At 47.7% G+C, this 15953-nt stretch overlaps 1 protein-coding gene across 1 annotated transcript in view; it reads right to left on the bottom strand.

Annotated features, from left to right (window-relative positions):
* Myo5b (myosin VB) overlaps positions 1-15953 on the bottom strand; it is a 182633-nt gene that overhangs the window by 13896 nt on the left and 152784 nt on the right. Inside the window, 5 exon segments of the mRNA XM_051201265.1 lie at positions 496-647; positions 4726-4869; positions 6174-6267; positions 10494-10692; positions 13415-13492. Of these exon segments, the coding sequence (XP_051057222.1) occupies positions 496-647; positions 4726-4869; positions 6174-6267; positions 10494-10692; positions 13415-13492 (667 nt within the window).

Here is a 15953-nt window from a genome sequence, read left to right as displayed (position 1 = left end):
CTCCTCTGTGAACATGTCTCATCACCAAACAGCTGCTACTACATTCATCTTCTGTCTTAAGGTGACATTATTGAGCTGTTTTCACACCCACCCCCAGGCAGGCCCAAGCTGGCCCAGACTGCCTCATCCTGTAAAGTGATGATTGGCAGCTGCTCTCCTTGTGCCACCAGATAGTGTGTCCTAGCCTCTTGAAAAGGTGAGAGAGAGAGAGTATGGCTTCCTGAACTCGGTACAGAGGCAATCCATCTCCCTAGCATCTATGCTAGTGGGCAGCCAGTCATTCTTGTGAACACAGGTTTAGCAGGGAGGTTGCTGGGAGGCCCACACTGGAGTTCTGGGCTTCCTGGCACTTGAGTCCTGAGCCTGCTCTGAGAACTGCTAGGCATCCCAGGTAGTGTAATTTGTGCCCTGGCACAACATAAGAGAAACGATGGAGGTCCTGGCTTTGCTGGGGCTATTAGGAACTGAGTCTGTCTGCACAGGTGCCTTACTTACCTTGAGGACTTTCTTAATGCCGTTGATGGTGGAGCTCAGCAATGAGTGTACCTTGAGGTCATCGTTGGTGTAATCCGCATGCCTGATGCACATGTAGAGGATGTATGCAGGCAGACAGGGCACAGTGCCCGACAGCATCTGGGGCTTCAGGTCTAACAGCAATAACATGTGGGTTAGTGCTACTGGGCAACACTCTGAAGGTCAGAGTCCTGCCTCAAAGGGAAATGTTTGCATTATTTCCCTGTGACTCACCTAGGAATCCACTTCTTACAGGGATTCAAAGAGGGATAAGATAGACCGTGGTAGTTTGACAACTCTATGGACTCATGTGTCTGAACACTTAGTCCCCAGCTGCTGGTACTGTTTGGGGGCAGGGTTATGGAACCTTCAGAAGGTGAAGCCTTGCTAGCAGAAGTACATCTTTGAGGATTTATAGACTCCACCTACTTCCTGCTTCCTGTGTGCAATTGAAATGTGGTCAGCTGGTTTCCTGTTGGGGCACCTGTTGCCATGTCTTCCTTGCCTTTATGGCCTCTGTCCCTCAGGAACTGTAAGCCAAATAAACTCTTTTATGAGTTGCTTTGGGTTATGGTATCTTATCACAGCAACAAGATCACTGATGTAGACACAGGTCAAAAATTAAAAGTATGGCCTGGCCGGATATACTGGTATATGCCTTTAATCCCTGCACTCAGGTAGATGGATATCTATGAATTTTGAGGTCAGCCTGGTCTACAAAGAGAGTTTCAGGTCAGCCAAGGCTACAAAGAGAAACCCTGTCACGAAACAAAGCAAAAGAACATATTACATTCCTAGGTGCTTGTATTGGAGCAGTAAAATAAATAGGCCCCCAGTGACTTATCTGCCACATGAAGGAAAGGACCACCAGGTAGAGACTCATGCCATGGTCCCCAGGAAGGGGCTTTCACCTAGAGGCAGGATATAAGCTTGCTCATGCAATGGGGTGAGAATACCTCCATTTCTTGGTACCCTAACTTTTAACTAGGTCCAATGGGTTCTTTGAATTGAAGATCAGTATCAGGAGAATTTAGCAGTATCATATCTCATAGAATATCATGTTCCCAGAGATAGCCAGTTAGCTGAGGGCTGAGAAGGCTGGAATGACCTCTGGTCCATGGGTGTGCTGTTTAGTTATTTTGTCACCTTATACAAGTGGAAAGAAAGCACTACAATTGAGAAAATGCCTCCATAAGCGAGACCTGTAGGTGAGCTGGTAGGGCATTTTCTTGATTAATGGTTGATGCAGGAGGGTCCACAACACTGTGGGCAGTGCCACTCTTAGGCAGGAATTCCGGATGGTATTATAGAAATCAGGCTGAGTAAGCCACAGGGAGCAAGCCAGTAAGCAGCACCCCTCCATGTCCTCTGTATCAGCTCCTGTTTCCAGGTTTCTGCTTTGACTTCTCTTCATGATGGAGTGTGATGGGAATGGTCATGGTTCACTACAGCAACAAAAGTCAAACTTGAACAGTGGAGCTGTCAGTTTGGAATGACTCCCTCAGCACAGACCCTGAGGTTGCACAGCTGAACTGTCCAGCAGCCCACTGCCACTCTGCCTTCTACTCAACATGCCATTTTGTCCAGCTGCTGTCTTCTACCCCTTTCCCTTTCTTAGACTGTCACTCTATGAACTCCATGCTGGCACTCAAACTCCCTGCCCCTCCCTCCTAATACTCCTGAGAAGGTGTCATATGGATTATGGTGTCCTGGGTGCAAGGAGCCAGATTTAAAGTGATGAGTAATGGTAAGAAACCAGGGCAGTGGGAAGTCAGGAGATGGGTGAGAAAGTGCCCCAGCACCTCACTGTGGCTGTCTGTATCCTAGTTCTCAGCCTCCAGTCTCAGTACACTATCCAATCCAAGCCCCCAAAGCCTTCTGGGCTTGGAACTCACAAATGGGGAGGGCTCCCAGGCTCCCATCCTCTGCCAGGGACCAACAGGGTCAAGTCATCTGTCAAGGCTGATGAGGGTTGGGTTGGGCTGGGCTGCAAGTATCTTCAGTTGATTTACAGGTTACATCCTTCTAGTTAGTGTTACAGTCCTAACACTCTGCACTCTGGCATGTTCTAGGTTCTAGGCTATACATTGGATCTTGGTTCTAATTAGAATGCCAGCAGTCTCCATCCAGGAAAAAAAATGCATTTCATAGGCCCATGCTTCCAATTTCTAACATCTTACTTCAAGCTTTTCCCCATGTGCAGATTTTAAGCAGCTTGCCTTACCTTGGAATTTTCTACTGTAGCTCACTTCTGTTTCTAGGCAGATGTTAGCATTTCATAGGGTGGGAATTACAACTCTACTTTCTTCTCTTCTCTGAAGCAACTAGCCAGTGATGGGTTCCTAAGAGGTGGTCCTTCTATGCATATAGGGTCTCTTAAAGGCAGATGATGAGGCACTCTTCCTTGCTATCTGGGTAGGAGATGATTGCCTAGAGCCATCTCAGCAATAAGAGCAGTAAAGAGACCCTTGACTCACTCTTACTTATGTTATAAAATTTAGAGTCCTATTTACTTAGTCAGGTAACTCCAATGTTGTAAACTTTCTGATTCATGTTCACCACAGAGTCATCTTTATAAGGAGCATGACAGTCACTAACAAGCTACTAAAATGTCCAAATCAAACAACCAAAGGACAACCATGCAGAGATTACATTCTGTTTCTCCTGTGCTCTTGGCCTGGGAGCATCTCAGCAGAGGTCCCACTGCCCTGCAGTGACCTCTTCTGGGGTAATGTTTACCTGGAGCTCTGACTCCTTATGTAAGAAAGCCCTGCATTGCATCCAGTTTCCTCCCTGGCTCTATTTCAGATGCTGGGGTAGGCGGGGTCAGTCCTACCATCTGATTGACAGAAGGGGACACTATAGTACCACAGAGAAGAGCCAGTGGTGTAAGACTAGAGGATCAGACTACTAAAGGACCCTCCTTTTGTCCATCAGGACTCTTTTCTCTTAAGATTTTCCTCCTGGTTCTGCAGGAAGCTGATGGGCTGGACAGAGAATAAAAGGGCTTGTTGAAGGCAGATGAGGCTGAGAGAAGATAGGAAGGGGATCAGACCAGAGTTAGTGAGGAAAGTGGCTCCCAGGAGTTCTGTATTCCCTCCCTGAAGGCGGGCAGCATCCACTATTGGCCACAGAGAACTATCTTGACATAAACCTCAACAATCTGCAAACATGACTCAGACCCCCTAACTAAGCATCCCTGAAGAGTGACTCCATAGGCAGGAGGTTCCCCTCTAACTTAATAGGAAAACCTCTTCTCTTTTCAGAGCTGTAGGGGCTAGAAAGTGGGTAGCAGGTGTTTTAGTCCTGAGGACCAAGCTGGGAGGAGTTTACCTTTTCCAGAGCTGCTGAAGCTTCTAGGCCACTACTGAGCTTCTAACCCTTACCCTGCCGCATACAATGTCAATGTGAGGGTGTCCAAACCCTGGAATGGGAGTTACAGACAGTTGTGAGTTACCATGTGGGTGCTGGGAATTGGACCTGGGTCCTCTGGAAGAGCAGCCAGTGCTCTAAACTGCTGAGCTACCTCTTCAGCCTGGTGTTACAGGTTTTATCACCTTCTCAGGTCACACACAAGGACACTGGCCCTCGACTACATGGCTTGTGAGGAAGGGGGCAAGTTTATACATAGGTTGTCCAGTTCTAAAGTCCACACTCACATGTGCTGGATTGCACAGTACTACAAACTGTAAATAGAAGGATTAGAACCCACGACCCACTATTTATCCCTTATGTGATCTGAACAAGTTACAAGAATGATTTCAGTATTCTCCAAGATAAAGCCAGGGTTTGTATAGTGCTGACTGATATAGATGAGGGGAAAATTAAACAAACAAGGAGGGTACAGCATTTGGCACAGTTGCTGACAAGCCTGCGCTGCTTGTCCCACTATTGCCAAAGCACCATGGCCCACCCTCAACTTCCTCAGAGAAAGAAGAGGTGCAGCAGCCACCATGGAGAAGCAATGTGGTGGGCAGGAGCCATGTGGCCCCTGGCAGAACAGAGCCCCCACTCCCCTTCCCAGTGCTGACGCAAGGCTATAGAGGTGGGATTTTGAAGAGGCAGAAGGGGAGCATAGAGCAGCTGGAGATGGTCAGCCTGAGGTGGAGGAGGGCATTAAGAAGATCTACAGGGGAGATGAGAGGGTTGGGGGTGAATAGAATTGGGAGAGGAAGGAGGGCTGGCAGGTGGCATGCCACTGTAGATCCTGACCTGTCACCAGGTTCCTGATGAGGAGAGCCTCGTCCTCTTTGTGGTACTCCAGCATGCCTTGGAAGTCTTTCTCTTTTCGCTGGACCGTGACCTGTCTTGTGAGTTCATGGTGCCTCCTGTCACTCTGTGCCAAGGCCTGGGCAGCTGAATGGGACAGAGATGACAGAAACATGGTGAGAACATGCAGCTGACGATGTCTCAGCCTGGGGATCATGCTCAGGGAACTGGGACACCCATACTTTATGTAGCCTGTTCCTGCAGCCTGAACCCTCTGTTTCTGTGGGTCAAGGACCTTAGCACATGTATGGAGGGTTGCTGTAGACAAGGGGAGGAGAATATCCAAGAGGGAAATGGATAGGTTTTGACCAGAGAAAATATGAGAAGTGGTTGCTGTCATGTTCAGCCTTCCCTGCTGATAAGTCCTTCTCTCCTCCTACCAAGATGTAAGGAAGGTCCCCGAGTCTGGGAAGAGAGCCAGCCAAGCCGGTTCTACCCAGTTCCCATGTGTACACAGCACTGGCCATCATGACACTATGATAGTACATTTGTGAGCTGGCCAGGGGAGCAGTTGGTGTCAGTGGGGCAGAAACACTATACCTAGCATCTAAATGTAGTGTGAGCCTATGTAAGCACCACTATCTGGGAGACATCTTAGTGGTACCCGTCAGGGTATCAAGGACTTATTAAACTCTACTCAGATCTTTCCCCCAGACCAGGGGAGGATAACAGACTCCAAAAATTTATTCATTGCACACCGGGGGACCAACAGTATGAAAGTATTGCCATCAGCCAGGACAGATGTGAAGTTCTCAATTTTGTCCCCACTAGTCTAGCTGAGGAGATGCATTTTGCACGGAAAAACACTTGGCAATGCAGTTTGGCCAGGTTGCAGGCCAGGAGTGTGTATCATGGGTGCTGGTGGAGACAGAACACTGAGAAGGATGAAGATGGAGATCTGAGACATGAAGGGCCTCAGGGCTACAAGGAGGGTGGCACTCGCTCAGAGAGCACAACAGTTACAGTTACAGGACTTTAGGAAAGTGATTAGCCTTCTGTCTGCCCCTCCCTCTGGGCTAGACTCCAAACTGGGAGTTTAAGTGTAACATCCATGGCATGGGGTGAGAGCCATAGGTCTTCGTGACACAGTGTTCTTTCAGACCAGAAAGCCTTGCCTCTGGCTCTATGTCTTCCAAAAGCAGCTCACTATGAACCTGTGTGTCACTCCTCCAGCCTGCAGAACCTGGCTCATACCCACTCAAGCAGCTCTCTCTGCCTGCTGAGATGTGAGCTCCCAGGAAGATGAATTCTTCCATGACAGGGCTGGAGAAGGATCAGCCACCAGAAAACTGATGAAGGGGGCCGTGGACTGAAGTCCCACAGGCTGGCAAAGTCACCTCTGCCTCATGCACACACTCAGGTACATACTCTTGCACACCCAGGCACACTACCTTCTAAGTCCTGGGCTTTCTTCATGTAAATCTTCAGCTGCTTTTTCAGCTTCCTCTCATTCTTTTCCAGCTTCTCTACCAATTCCTTAAAATCCTGAAAGCACAAGGGAGCCGCATGAGCACAGGGTGTTGGCCTCACACTGAAGGAAATGGAAAACTCTTGCCAGGAACAGAGGGGCTCAAGAAGGCCAAGGAGCCCCACTCAGGTGGGGGAAGAAGGGCTGTCTCACACTGGCTCAGCACCTGCTCAGAGCTCAGGAAGGGCTATGAGTCAGAGTTCATTGTGCCAGCAACAACAGGCTGAACTCCTCCCAGGGCGAATTCCTCCCACTGGGACACTCTGGCGCCTTGTGGAATCCTAGGGCTCCCTAAGTCAAGCCTCCTCAGAGGGCACCCAGCCTAGGTGTCCATGGGAGTGTTGAGCAGCACTCTGGGTGGAGGTATGGTAAAGCAGGCATAGAGCTGGAAGGGTCAGCAAGCCAAACGGACTTCTGGGATTGGAAGCCAAACAGGACAGGAGTGGTGGCCTCAGTCCCTAGCAACCGTTGCCACTGGAAGCGAGTCAGTCCATTGGGACCTAGAGCAGTAAGCTGTCCAGGGAAGGACTTTGCAATCATTGTTATCCTCATCCAGATGGGAGGTGGCTCTTTGAGGTAGGGAAGGGAAAGGAGCCCTGCTTTCACCATTGGAGCCAAGCCTAGGTAACCAGAGCCATGGAAGGGAGAAGCAAGCACTTCATCCCACCCCATGTGTGTTACAGGGTATAGAACCCAGGGCTAGATATGTGCTAAGGAGTGCTCTACCACTAAGATAGAAGCTTTACCTTAGAATTCAAGGCTTGGATGACATTTTTTTAAAAGGATTTATTTTATTTTTATGTGTATGTGTGTCTTTGAGTGCTGTGCTGTGTAGCAGTGAACTTGTAGTGGTGGCCACAGCCTTTGGGCGTGGTTTCAGGTGCAGATGAGAGCCTTTATAAGGTAGAGGAGGGGCTGGCTTGTGCTCTCTTGGGTTCCGGAGAGCATGGGAAGGGCAGAGACTGAATCTTCTGGAGCAGGAAGATGGTGCAGGTCTTTTACTTTTATCTGTGTGAGTCCTTCCCTAATAAACACCTATTTATCATTTGTCTTGGGTCTGGTGTTTTGAGGGACTTCATTTTCATTTAAAAGGGGAAGAGGCTGGCAAGGTGGCTCAGCAGGCACTGCTTCCAAACTTGTTTGGTCCCCAGAACCTACATGGTGGAGAGAACCGACTCCTGGAAGCTTTCCTCCAACCCTCCATACGTGTGTGCTAGGATTCCACAAAAGTAAACAAACAAGCAAACAAACAAATTGACAGATAGTACAAACATCTAAAAAACCTCCTCAGGTTGAGGGGCATTTAAATGTTTACCTAGTTCAAAGGATGGGGGTGATAGCACAGACAGGTGGGGAAGGGAGAGGGGAGGGGCAAGGGAGGGAGGAGGAAAGGAGGGGGAGAACAGATCAGAGATTCTGCAAGAAGCCAATTGGTACAAAGGACTTAAGTATCTTGAAAAACTTTAGTCAAGATTCTTAGGGGACAGATAAGGTCTCCTGTTATCTTAATCACTGTTTTATTGCTGTGAAGTGACACACTGACAAAGGCAACTCATAAAAGAAAACATTTAATTGGAATCTGGCTTACTGTTTCACAGTCTTAGTCTATTATCATCAGGGCAGGGAGTGTGACAGCACACAGGCAGGTGCTTGAATAGTAGCAGAGAGCTACATCCTGACCCACAGGATGAGAGAGACACTGGGCTTGGCATGGGCTTTTCAAACCTCAAAGCCCACTCCCAGTGACACACACTCTCCAACAAGGCTGCACCTCCAAATCCTCTTAATCTTTTCAAATACTGCCATTCCCTGGTAACTAAGTATTCAAATCTATGAGCCTATGGGAGTCATTCTTATTCCAACCACCACACCTGTGAGCCCTTGGGTTTCTTCCTACCCCATCTCATTCATCGCATTGACTAAGCCAATTCACTGAATGAGGAATGTTGCAGACCCAGTCAAGGTTCTGGTACTGCAACTTTCAGCCACGAATGTGACATTACCAAGTCTGGAAGACAAAACTGTGCTTGTGTTTCCCCATAATTGTTCTTAACAAACTTTCACAAAACCCAGGGGGATAATTAACGAATTCTGTGACACCTGTGTGCAAGTGTCACCAGATACTTCTTCAAGGAAGGGTAAAGTCCAACATTCAGGCTGCAGCAACCATTCTATTTTAAGGCACAGACTCCACAGCAGCCTCTGCGGAGGAGCCTGGAAAAGGTACCCCTCCACACGAATTGCTCCCACAGTTGCTGACTGCTACCCATGGTGCTGCATCTTGTCTGCCAGCTCTTTAGGTTAACAGCCCTCATTTAAAATGCGAGGAGCCTTCTCCTTAACATGCTAAGCAGCATCATGTAAAGCTGTGCTCCCCACACTTACAGTGCCCTGGAGCCAACTGGGAGTTTTTAAAGCCCAAGCTCAGCAAACTCAGGATAAATTATGGCTACACTAAAGCTGGCAAACTTGGGGGGGCTACTATTGAGGTCTAAAGCCACAAAGGTCACAGTGATGGTGATTAAAGGACCAAATTAACCCAAGAGAAATCTTGGCATCGGAAGTTGAGTGTATCTGAAGACATCTCTAGTGAGATGCTATGGGGGCAATGACATCTTTACACTACCCACAAGCCTCCTTGACCTCTTCAGCCAGAATTGCCCTGAATTCCTATACATTTAGCTCTTGAAGTTCCCAGCATGCTGTGTTGTGATCAGTTGTATACACATGTTCACCTTCTTGCCCAGTGCCCATGATTCATCTAGCACATAGCTGGTATAGATACTTGCTGACAATGGGGACGCAAAACACAAATAGTTCATAAAATGTGCTATACATTGGCTCTGCTTCTGGGTCACAATCCCAGACCATGTGGTACAAGTCTTCCCAAAGGTGGCCAACTGTAGTCTTCTTGTTCCTCTCCTCATCTTCACAGACCCAGAATTTTGGGCTCCTACACATGTCAAGGTTCACATGGGCAGATGGGCCTATGATACAATCTTTCCACATAGTTTCTTCTCAATGTGGGATTGTCCACTGTCTCTCCTAGGCTGCAGCTGAATACAGCACCTCTATGTCATACAGCTCTTTTTGCTAGCTGATCACCCACAACATCATGTCCAGTGGCCCTCCAGGAAGCATAGACCAGCAAATACATTTTCTAGGCTGTCTTTAATCTACTGGAAGCTGGCTCAACAACTTACTTTTTTTTATTTGGTTTTTAGTTATATACAAAAGTAGGTTTCATGACATTTTCACATATGTATATTATTGCCGACAATGTATATATTTCCATGCATCAGGCCAATTGTCTATAGTAATAAGAGCATATAATAGGGGAAAGAAAAGGAGGTATGTGTGAATCCCAAACCTCACCCTCCTCTCTTTGGATTGGCCTGAACCCAGGCTTCCTGGTCATCGGGGCAATGGTGGCCCAGCTGGGCAGGGCTGGGAGCCCTGCCGGGGTGTGTCCCCTGACAATCAGGATTGAGTACCTCCTACTCTTCCCTCATAGGTACCCTGCCCCAAAAGACATGTGAGCCCCACTTTTGTTCTTTTCCTCCATAAATCCTGTCTCCAACTTCTCCTTTTTCTTTAATATGCGTTGCTAATGCCACGGAGAACCATGTTTTTACGAATACCGTCTTCCTTCTGCCCTTCAATCGCCTTCCTTCTGGCCTGTAGTTCTCACAGGGTACACACTCTCCCACCATTCTAATAGCTTCCAGGGCCACCAAAGATAGCCACCAACTACTTCTGCTCCCATCAAGGGACAAGTATATCCCTACTATATCCAGCTGAACTGTGGTATTTGTCCTGGTCACTTAGCATGGGGCAGAAGTGATGTCATACTGGTCCTAGGAATAATGGTTTAGGAGCCCTATGGCTCCTGCTTGATCTTCTTGGAAGCCAGTGCCACTAACATCTCAGGCTAGTGCCACATACAGCATCTCAGGCTAGGCTAGGAAATAAGACAGCATATGAGAGAAACTTCATGGAGAAAGACCAAAGTCCAGACACCAGATAAAGCTATATTAGGTCTTCCAGCTCCACGTGGAGCATAGGCAAGCTGTCCCCATTAGGATCTGCCAGCATCCCCAACCTGCACGTGGATGTTGCCATTTTAATACATCAAGTCCTACTTCAGAGCTAAGGATATGAGCCTTGCCCGTCTGGCAGCTCCTAATCCTATCCCATATATAAGTGATTCAAGAGCTATAATCCATGAGGCACAGCCACTTACCAGGTTCTCATTGGTCAGGCGAGATATCTCCTGCTGGACACCAAATTCCACCTGGGCCTCTGGGGAGAGCAGCAGGGTCTGGCAGAAGGTCTGCTGCTGCTTGTCCATCTCCTCCTTCAGGGCCTCTACCTGGGCCTTGAGACGCTCCACCTCCTCCTCATGCTCCAGGCTCTGGGCCTGCAGCTGAGCCTCCAGCAACCTGCACCCAGGAAAGCAGGTCAGGTCACCATGTGGCTGGGGTGAGCATGCACAGTGAGGGGCCGCAGGCAGACACAACAGAGGGGTAGCCAAGTGCATAGCAGGAGCAACCATATGGCCCCAACATGAATGAACGCAGTGGGGAGGTAGGTATCAACAGGCAAGCAAACTGACTTGCCATCCTCTCAGATGACCATAAACCAAGGCCAAAGGCACCCTTGAGTTTAGGCTTCTTTTGCCACCCTCACCCCCCCACCCTCACATGGGCACAGACTACTGGTTTGGGATTGAGAGGTTGTCTCCATGACAACATGCCATTAACACTGATAAATGACTCATAATGTTCTTTAAATAGTGACATCAACATCTGCTCCAAAATTTGTAAGAATGTCCTTATAAAGGCAAAATACTAATAAACAACACTAATTATATTAGTTTATTTTCCTTTCTTTCTTCTTCTTCTGAAGAGCTAATGTTTTGCTTTTCATTTCCTTTATTGTTCTACTTTATATGTCATCTTTTACAAAATTCCCTCTGGTCTAAACAGCTAAGACTATTTGGGGGGATGTGCCATAAGAAACAAAGATCCTGAGGAAGCTTGGGGAGGCTGGAGAGAAGGCGCAGAGATTTCTAAGAGGCTCATGGCTAGGGCACCAGGTACCCAAGGGGAGCACCTGCCTGCTTTAGCAGAGGTAGGGGTCGGTAGCTCAGCAGCAGCCTCAGCTTGGATCTGACCCTGACAGGACCAGATGCAACAGGGGCATCTCCTGGGACTTCAGTCACCGGATCTAGTTTTCTGATCTAGTTAGCTACCTTCAGCAAAAAGGGACATGGCTGGTGGGGTTCTGAAGGACACGGTCCCCCCCAGTCTTTTCCTGATCCTTAGTAAAGATTCTGCCCAGGGTGGTGCCCAGGGACATCTCCTGGAGTCCAGATGGCAAGGAACAGGCAGGCACCATGGGATTGCTGTTCTGCTGGTTTAGGAGCTAACTACCATAGGGAAGGGGAATAGTGAGAAAGAGGAAGTCTGTTGTGTTGGCAGAAGCAGCCACATTTTAGGCATCCAAGTCAGCTCTTTAGGCTGGTATATGTATGTAAGGGCTTCTCAGCAGCGTGATGCAAATGAACGAGAAAAACGATGAAGGGATTTGCCTACCACTACAGGCCTATTATCAATGAAAAACAATAGTAACTTTAGTACTTTGGTAAAGAAACCAAAATTTCAGCTTGCACACAGTATTCAGACAACATTCAGCATTGGCTACTACACACTTAAAACTTCATTAGCATAAGATGTAAAGTTAACAGGAAGAGGACATGGACCTTTTGGTTCTAGGGAGTTGTGCTAGGACCTCTTTATAACCTGCTACGTGTCCCCTGCTTGCATCTGCCTTACTCTCAAGTAGATTCAGCTCAGGACTCTATACCAGGAGTAAGATTCCTATTGAAGCGTCTGAAAGATCTCCTGAAGCCCAGATCCTGTGTGTTATTTTCTAATGCATTTGCTTGAGTTTTCTTTGTACCACATCCAATCTCATGATGGACATGAGGAGTGCCCTAGAAATGCACACATGGATTCCCACTTTGACTGGTAGAACTCTGACCATCACAGTAGAAACAGCACCTAATGCTTCTGTATTTTCTACATATGTAAAACTTTGCCTGGAATGAACCTTTTCCTTATGGTGGCCCTGTGTGCCAGGGCCTGCTCCAATCCACCATTTGACAATAAGAAACCTTGACCACATCCCCTGCTCAAGTTATGGGGCTCAGCAAAGGCTGCAGCACTAGATTTGCTGCTCCCTTCACTGCCATGTAGGAACCTTCACCATCTTACCAGCAGCAGCAGGGAGAGGGCGGTGGCAGGTCTAAGCTGAGGTATGGACACCACCCAGTCACCCAGTCGCTGAGGGAGCCAGGCCTCACACTCATCCACCTCTCTGAACTACTTTCCTCTTTTGAGAAGCTAGCCCTGATGACTACCACCACATATCTTGTCGAGAACAAAAGAACAAAGTTTTGCTTCTCTAAAAGTCACAGCAAATATAGCAGGCCATTGTGCCATTGTCATTCTGCATATGCTCCTGGTTAAACTGTTCACCCATTGCTGAAGATGGATGGGGTCAGCTTTGGTACTGATATCAAATGTTGGACTGTCTACTGAACCAGGACTCAACCACTCCCCTAACCCTGCCCCATTGCACTCACAAGGATGCTGTGAGGGTCAGATAGCACAACATACCTGCAGCACCAGCTGTTGGGACTGGGACTAGCTACATGCTGATAGCATGTACTAAGGAGTCTTGCATTTGCAGCACAGCCAGCATGCAAACTAGGTCAAGGATTGTGGCTAACCCAGAAGGGTAAGAAGGTTGGCATGTAGCATATCAGTAGCATGGGCCCTGGAGCCCTACAACCAAGTTTTCTTTGCAGTTTTTTTCTCAATAGTTGTGTGATTTCTGCTACAGAAACCCTGCTTTTCTCCACCTATAGAAAGAAGAGTTGGGTCACCTAGTGCCACCATCTTGACCTAGGCAAGCAGCTTCTGCTGATATCATTGTGTCTTCCCAGACACAAATGACTAATGAACATCATAGGGGCTGCTAGACAGAAGCTCTTGTGAATCGTGCCTCATACTCTCGCAGTTGCTCAGGCCAAAACAAGGAACATAGACATGAGCAGGCACATAGATGAAGCACACACAAGACAGGAACATGTTTGACCTGGCAACTTGCTTTAGGCCTTGGTAAGCCAAGCCGAGTTCTCCATCTTCATTCAAATATCCCCAATCCTCAGTCTTGCTAGAAATAAAGTATAGAAAGAGAGGGTGTCCAATGGAGAGGAGAGAAGCATTCAAAAAGACTGGAAAGCTTACAGGCAAGGCTTGGAGTCAAGAAGACAGTACAGACTGCAATTGTTTCCCACACTTCTCTCTGGCTCCCAAACTCTAGGTGCTTCCAGACAGCATCCTCCTTATCTCCCAGGTTTCAGGTACTGTCTGGGAAAGAGGTTCATGTGGTTTTACAGAGATCCACCAACAGCTGCAGATCAGGGACATATTGCCAAAGGCCAATGAACTGTACTTGTTCCAGTAACTCTACAAAGAACAGTCACATAGGCTGGGCCATGGCACTTCCATGTCTCATACCCACCATGTTTCCTTCCATCTGAAGAAGTTGAAAGAACAGGGAGACAAGCCTAAACAGGGTCTGAAGAGAAGACACGAAATGTGCATATGGCGCCACAGGGGCTGAGCAGGCCCTTACAGTATGGAGGATGTTGCACCACAGAGAGGCAGGTGAGGCACCAAGGGGATGCTGGCCTCTGCCAGGGTAAAGAAAGAGATTGCACATTTTGCTTCCCTTTCCATTCACAACTTTCTGCTATTCTCTAAGAACATGTATTTGTTTACTAACCTTAACTCCAGCTTTCTTTATAGAAATACATGTGTGCATGTGATTAAAGTTAACTGCAACAACCTTACAGGCTCAGAATCAAATGATGTCTTCCCTTGACTTAAGTTACATACCATTTCCCTGTCCAGTCAACCTGTGAAAGCAGATTCCTGCTTCTATCTGTTGGTATCTTCTAATGGTCATGTTATCTGCCTGAGGTCAGCCAAGGTGGCTCTTGGAGGTCATTGTGCCCAGTGTTCTTATCCCACCTCACAAAGTCCTGGGCACAAGGGTGTCTTTAAAGGCCAGTGGGATAGCAGATGGAGGGCATGAATCATGCAGCAGGAGTTAGTTTACACAGCCTAAAAGAAAGGGCATTCAACCCATCCCAGAACCCAGACAGTAAACCAAATAGCCCTGGTCAAGCAAACTACTGTCTTGCTTTGTCATGTTTTGAATAAAGTAGGGGCTGAAAGTATCCATTTCAGATCCTTCCAGAGCTAGGCTCTAGTAGAAAGCCCCAGACCTGCTTACACAGACTGCTTCTACAGCTGCAGTGCCCAATCTGTACCACACCCTGAAAGTCCACTTCTGGGACCTTTCTATGGCTTCTGTTCCTAGTCTATGGCCAACACTTAGTGTTAGAGGTCCCCATCTGTGTGGCAGGGCAGTGAGGAGGACTATTGCCAACAAGGTTACTTCGAGGAACACTTCTATCTAAGCCTTCTGCCTGGCAAATGTTTGGAACTTCACCAGTGTGGCGGTTTAGATGAGAATGGCCCTCATAGACTTATATGTTTTGAATATTTGGTCCCCAGTTGGTGGAAGTATTAGGGAAGGGTTAGGAGGTGGGCTTTGTTGGAGGAGGTGTGTTACTGAGGGTGGGCTTTGAGGTCTCCAGGGACTTTACAATTCTCAGTATTTCTCTCTCTGCCTTGTGTGTCTAGACCAGGATGTAGGCTCTCAGCTACCACTCCAGCACCATGCTGCCATGATCCTCACCATGATGCTTATGGCCTCTAACTCTCTCAAAGCATAAGTCCCAAATTATCTTTTCTATTAATGGTCTTGGCCACAGCCCCCTATCAACAGCAATGGAAAAGTAACTAAGACAGCCAGATACAGCTTTCTCTTTCCATGCCCAGTGGTTAGGTGTCCTGGGTAATCCACATGTCCCAGAAAATCCATAAGGACCTAAGGCTGTGTTGAGCAGGGGCTGATATCTGCACCTCCTGTTCTCAGATGTTGAGGCTTGAATCTCCCTAGGGTCATTTGTAGCAATTATTTACTCCAAAGGAGGCCCTGGGACTGTAGGAGTTCTTGGAAGTGCCCAGCAAGTGTGCACCAGTACTGAAAAGAGATAAAGGCCAGCATGCTGTACTCTAGCCATTCCTTCCACGACAAGTAGAGGCATGGCTGGACCTCTGGGATGGGAGTGTCTCCCAATCTTTTGAAGCTTCCCCAGCCTCACTGGCTGATCTTTTGAGAAGGACTGCTGGGTCTCTGAAAGAACATTTCCTCACTTCTGTAATTGTCATACTTTCCGAGTGGCACACGGATGATGCCCAGACATACTTCTTGAAAGTTAGCATCAGTCCCATTGTTTCTAATTTCACAGGGAATTAGAGTTCTGACTTCTGTCACCTGCTGGGGATCATGTAGAAAGGTAAAAGGTAATAATGTACAGCCCAGACACTCAGCATCAAAATGTGAAAACAGTCACATGAATGAATTAAGAAACTAATGAACCAACTCAGGACAACTGAGGCTTTTGCTCCTAGGAGAAACAAACCCAAAGTACCAGAGTCTCAGACTCTTTCCCTCCTATGCTTGGGAGTGTGGCTGGGGAGGGAGTGACACCTGCTGG

The sequence above is a fragment of the Phodopus roborovskii genome, unplaced genomic scaffold (genome assembly GCF_943737965.1).
Source record: "Phodopus roborovskii unplaced genomic scaffold, PHOROB, whole genome shotgun sequence".
NCBI lineage: Eukaryota > Metazoa > Chordata > Mammalia > Rodentia > Cricetidae > Phodopus > Phodopus roborovskii.
Note: the sequence above shows the minus strand (reverse complement) of the source record. Positions and strands in the feature narration are given on the sequence as shown.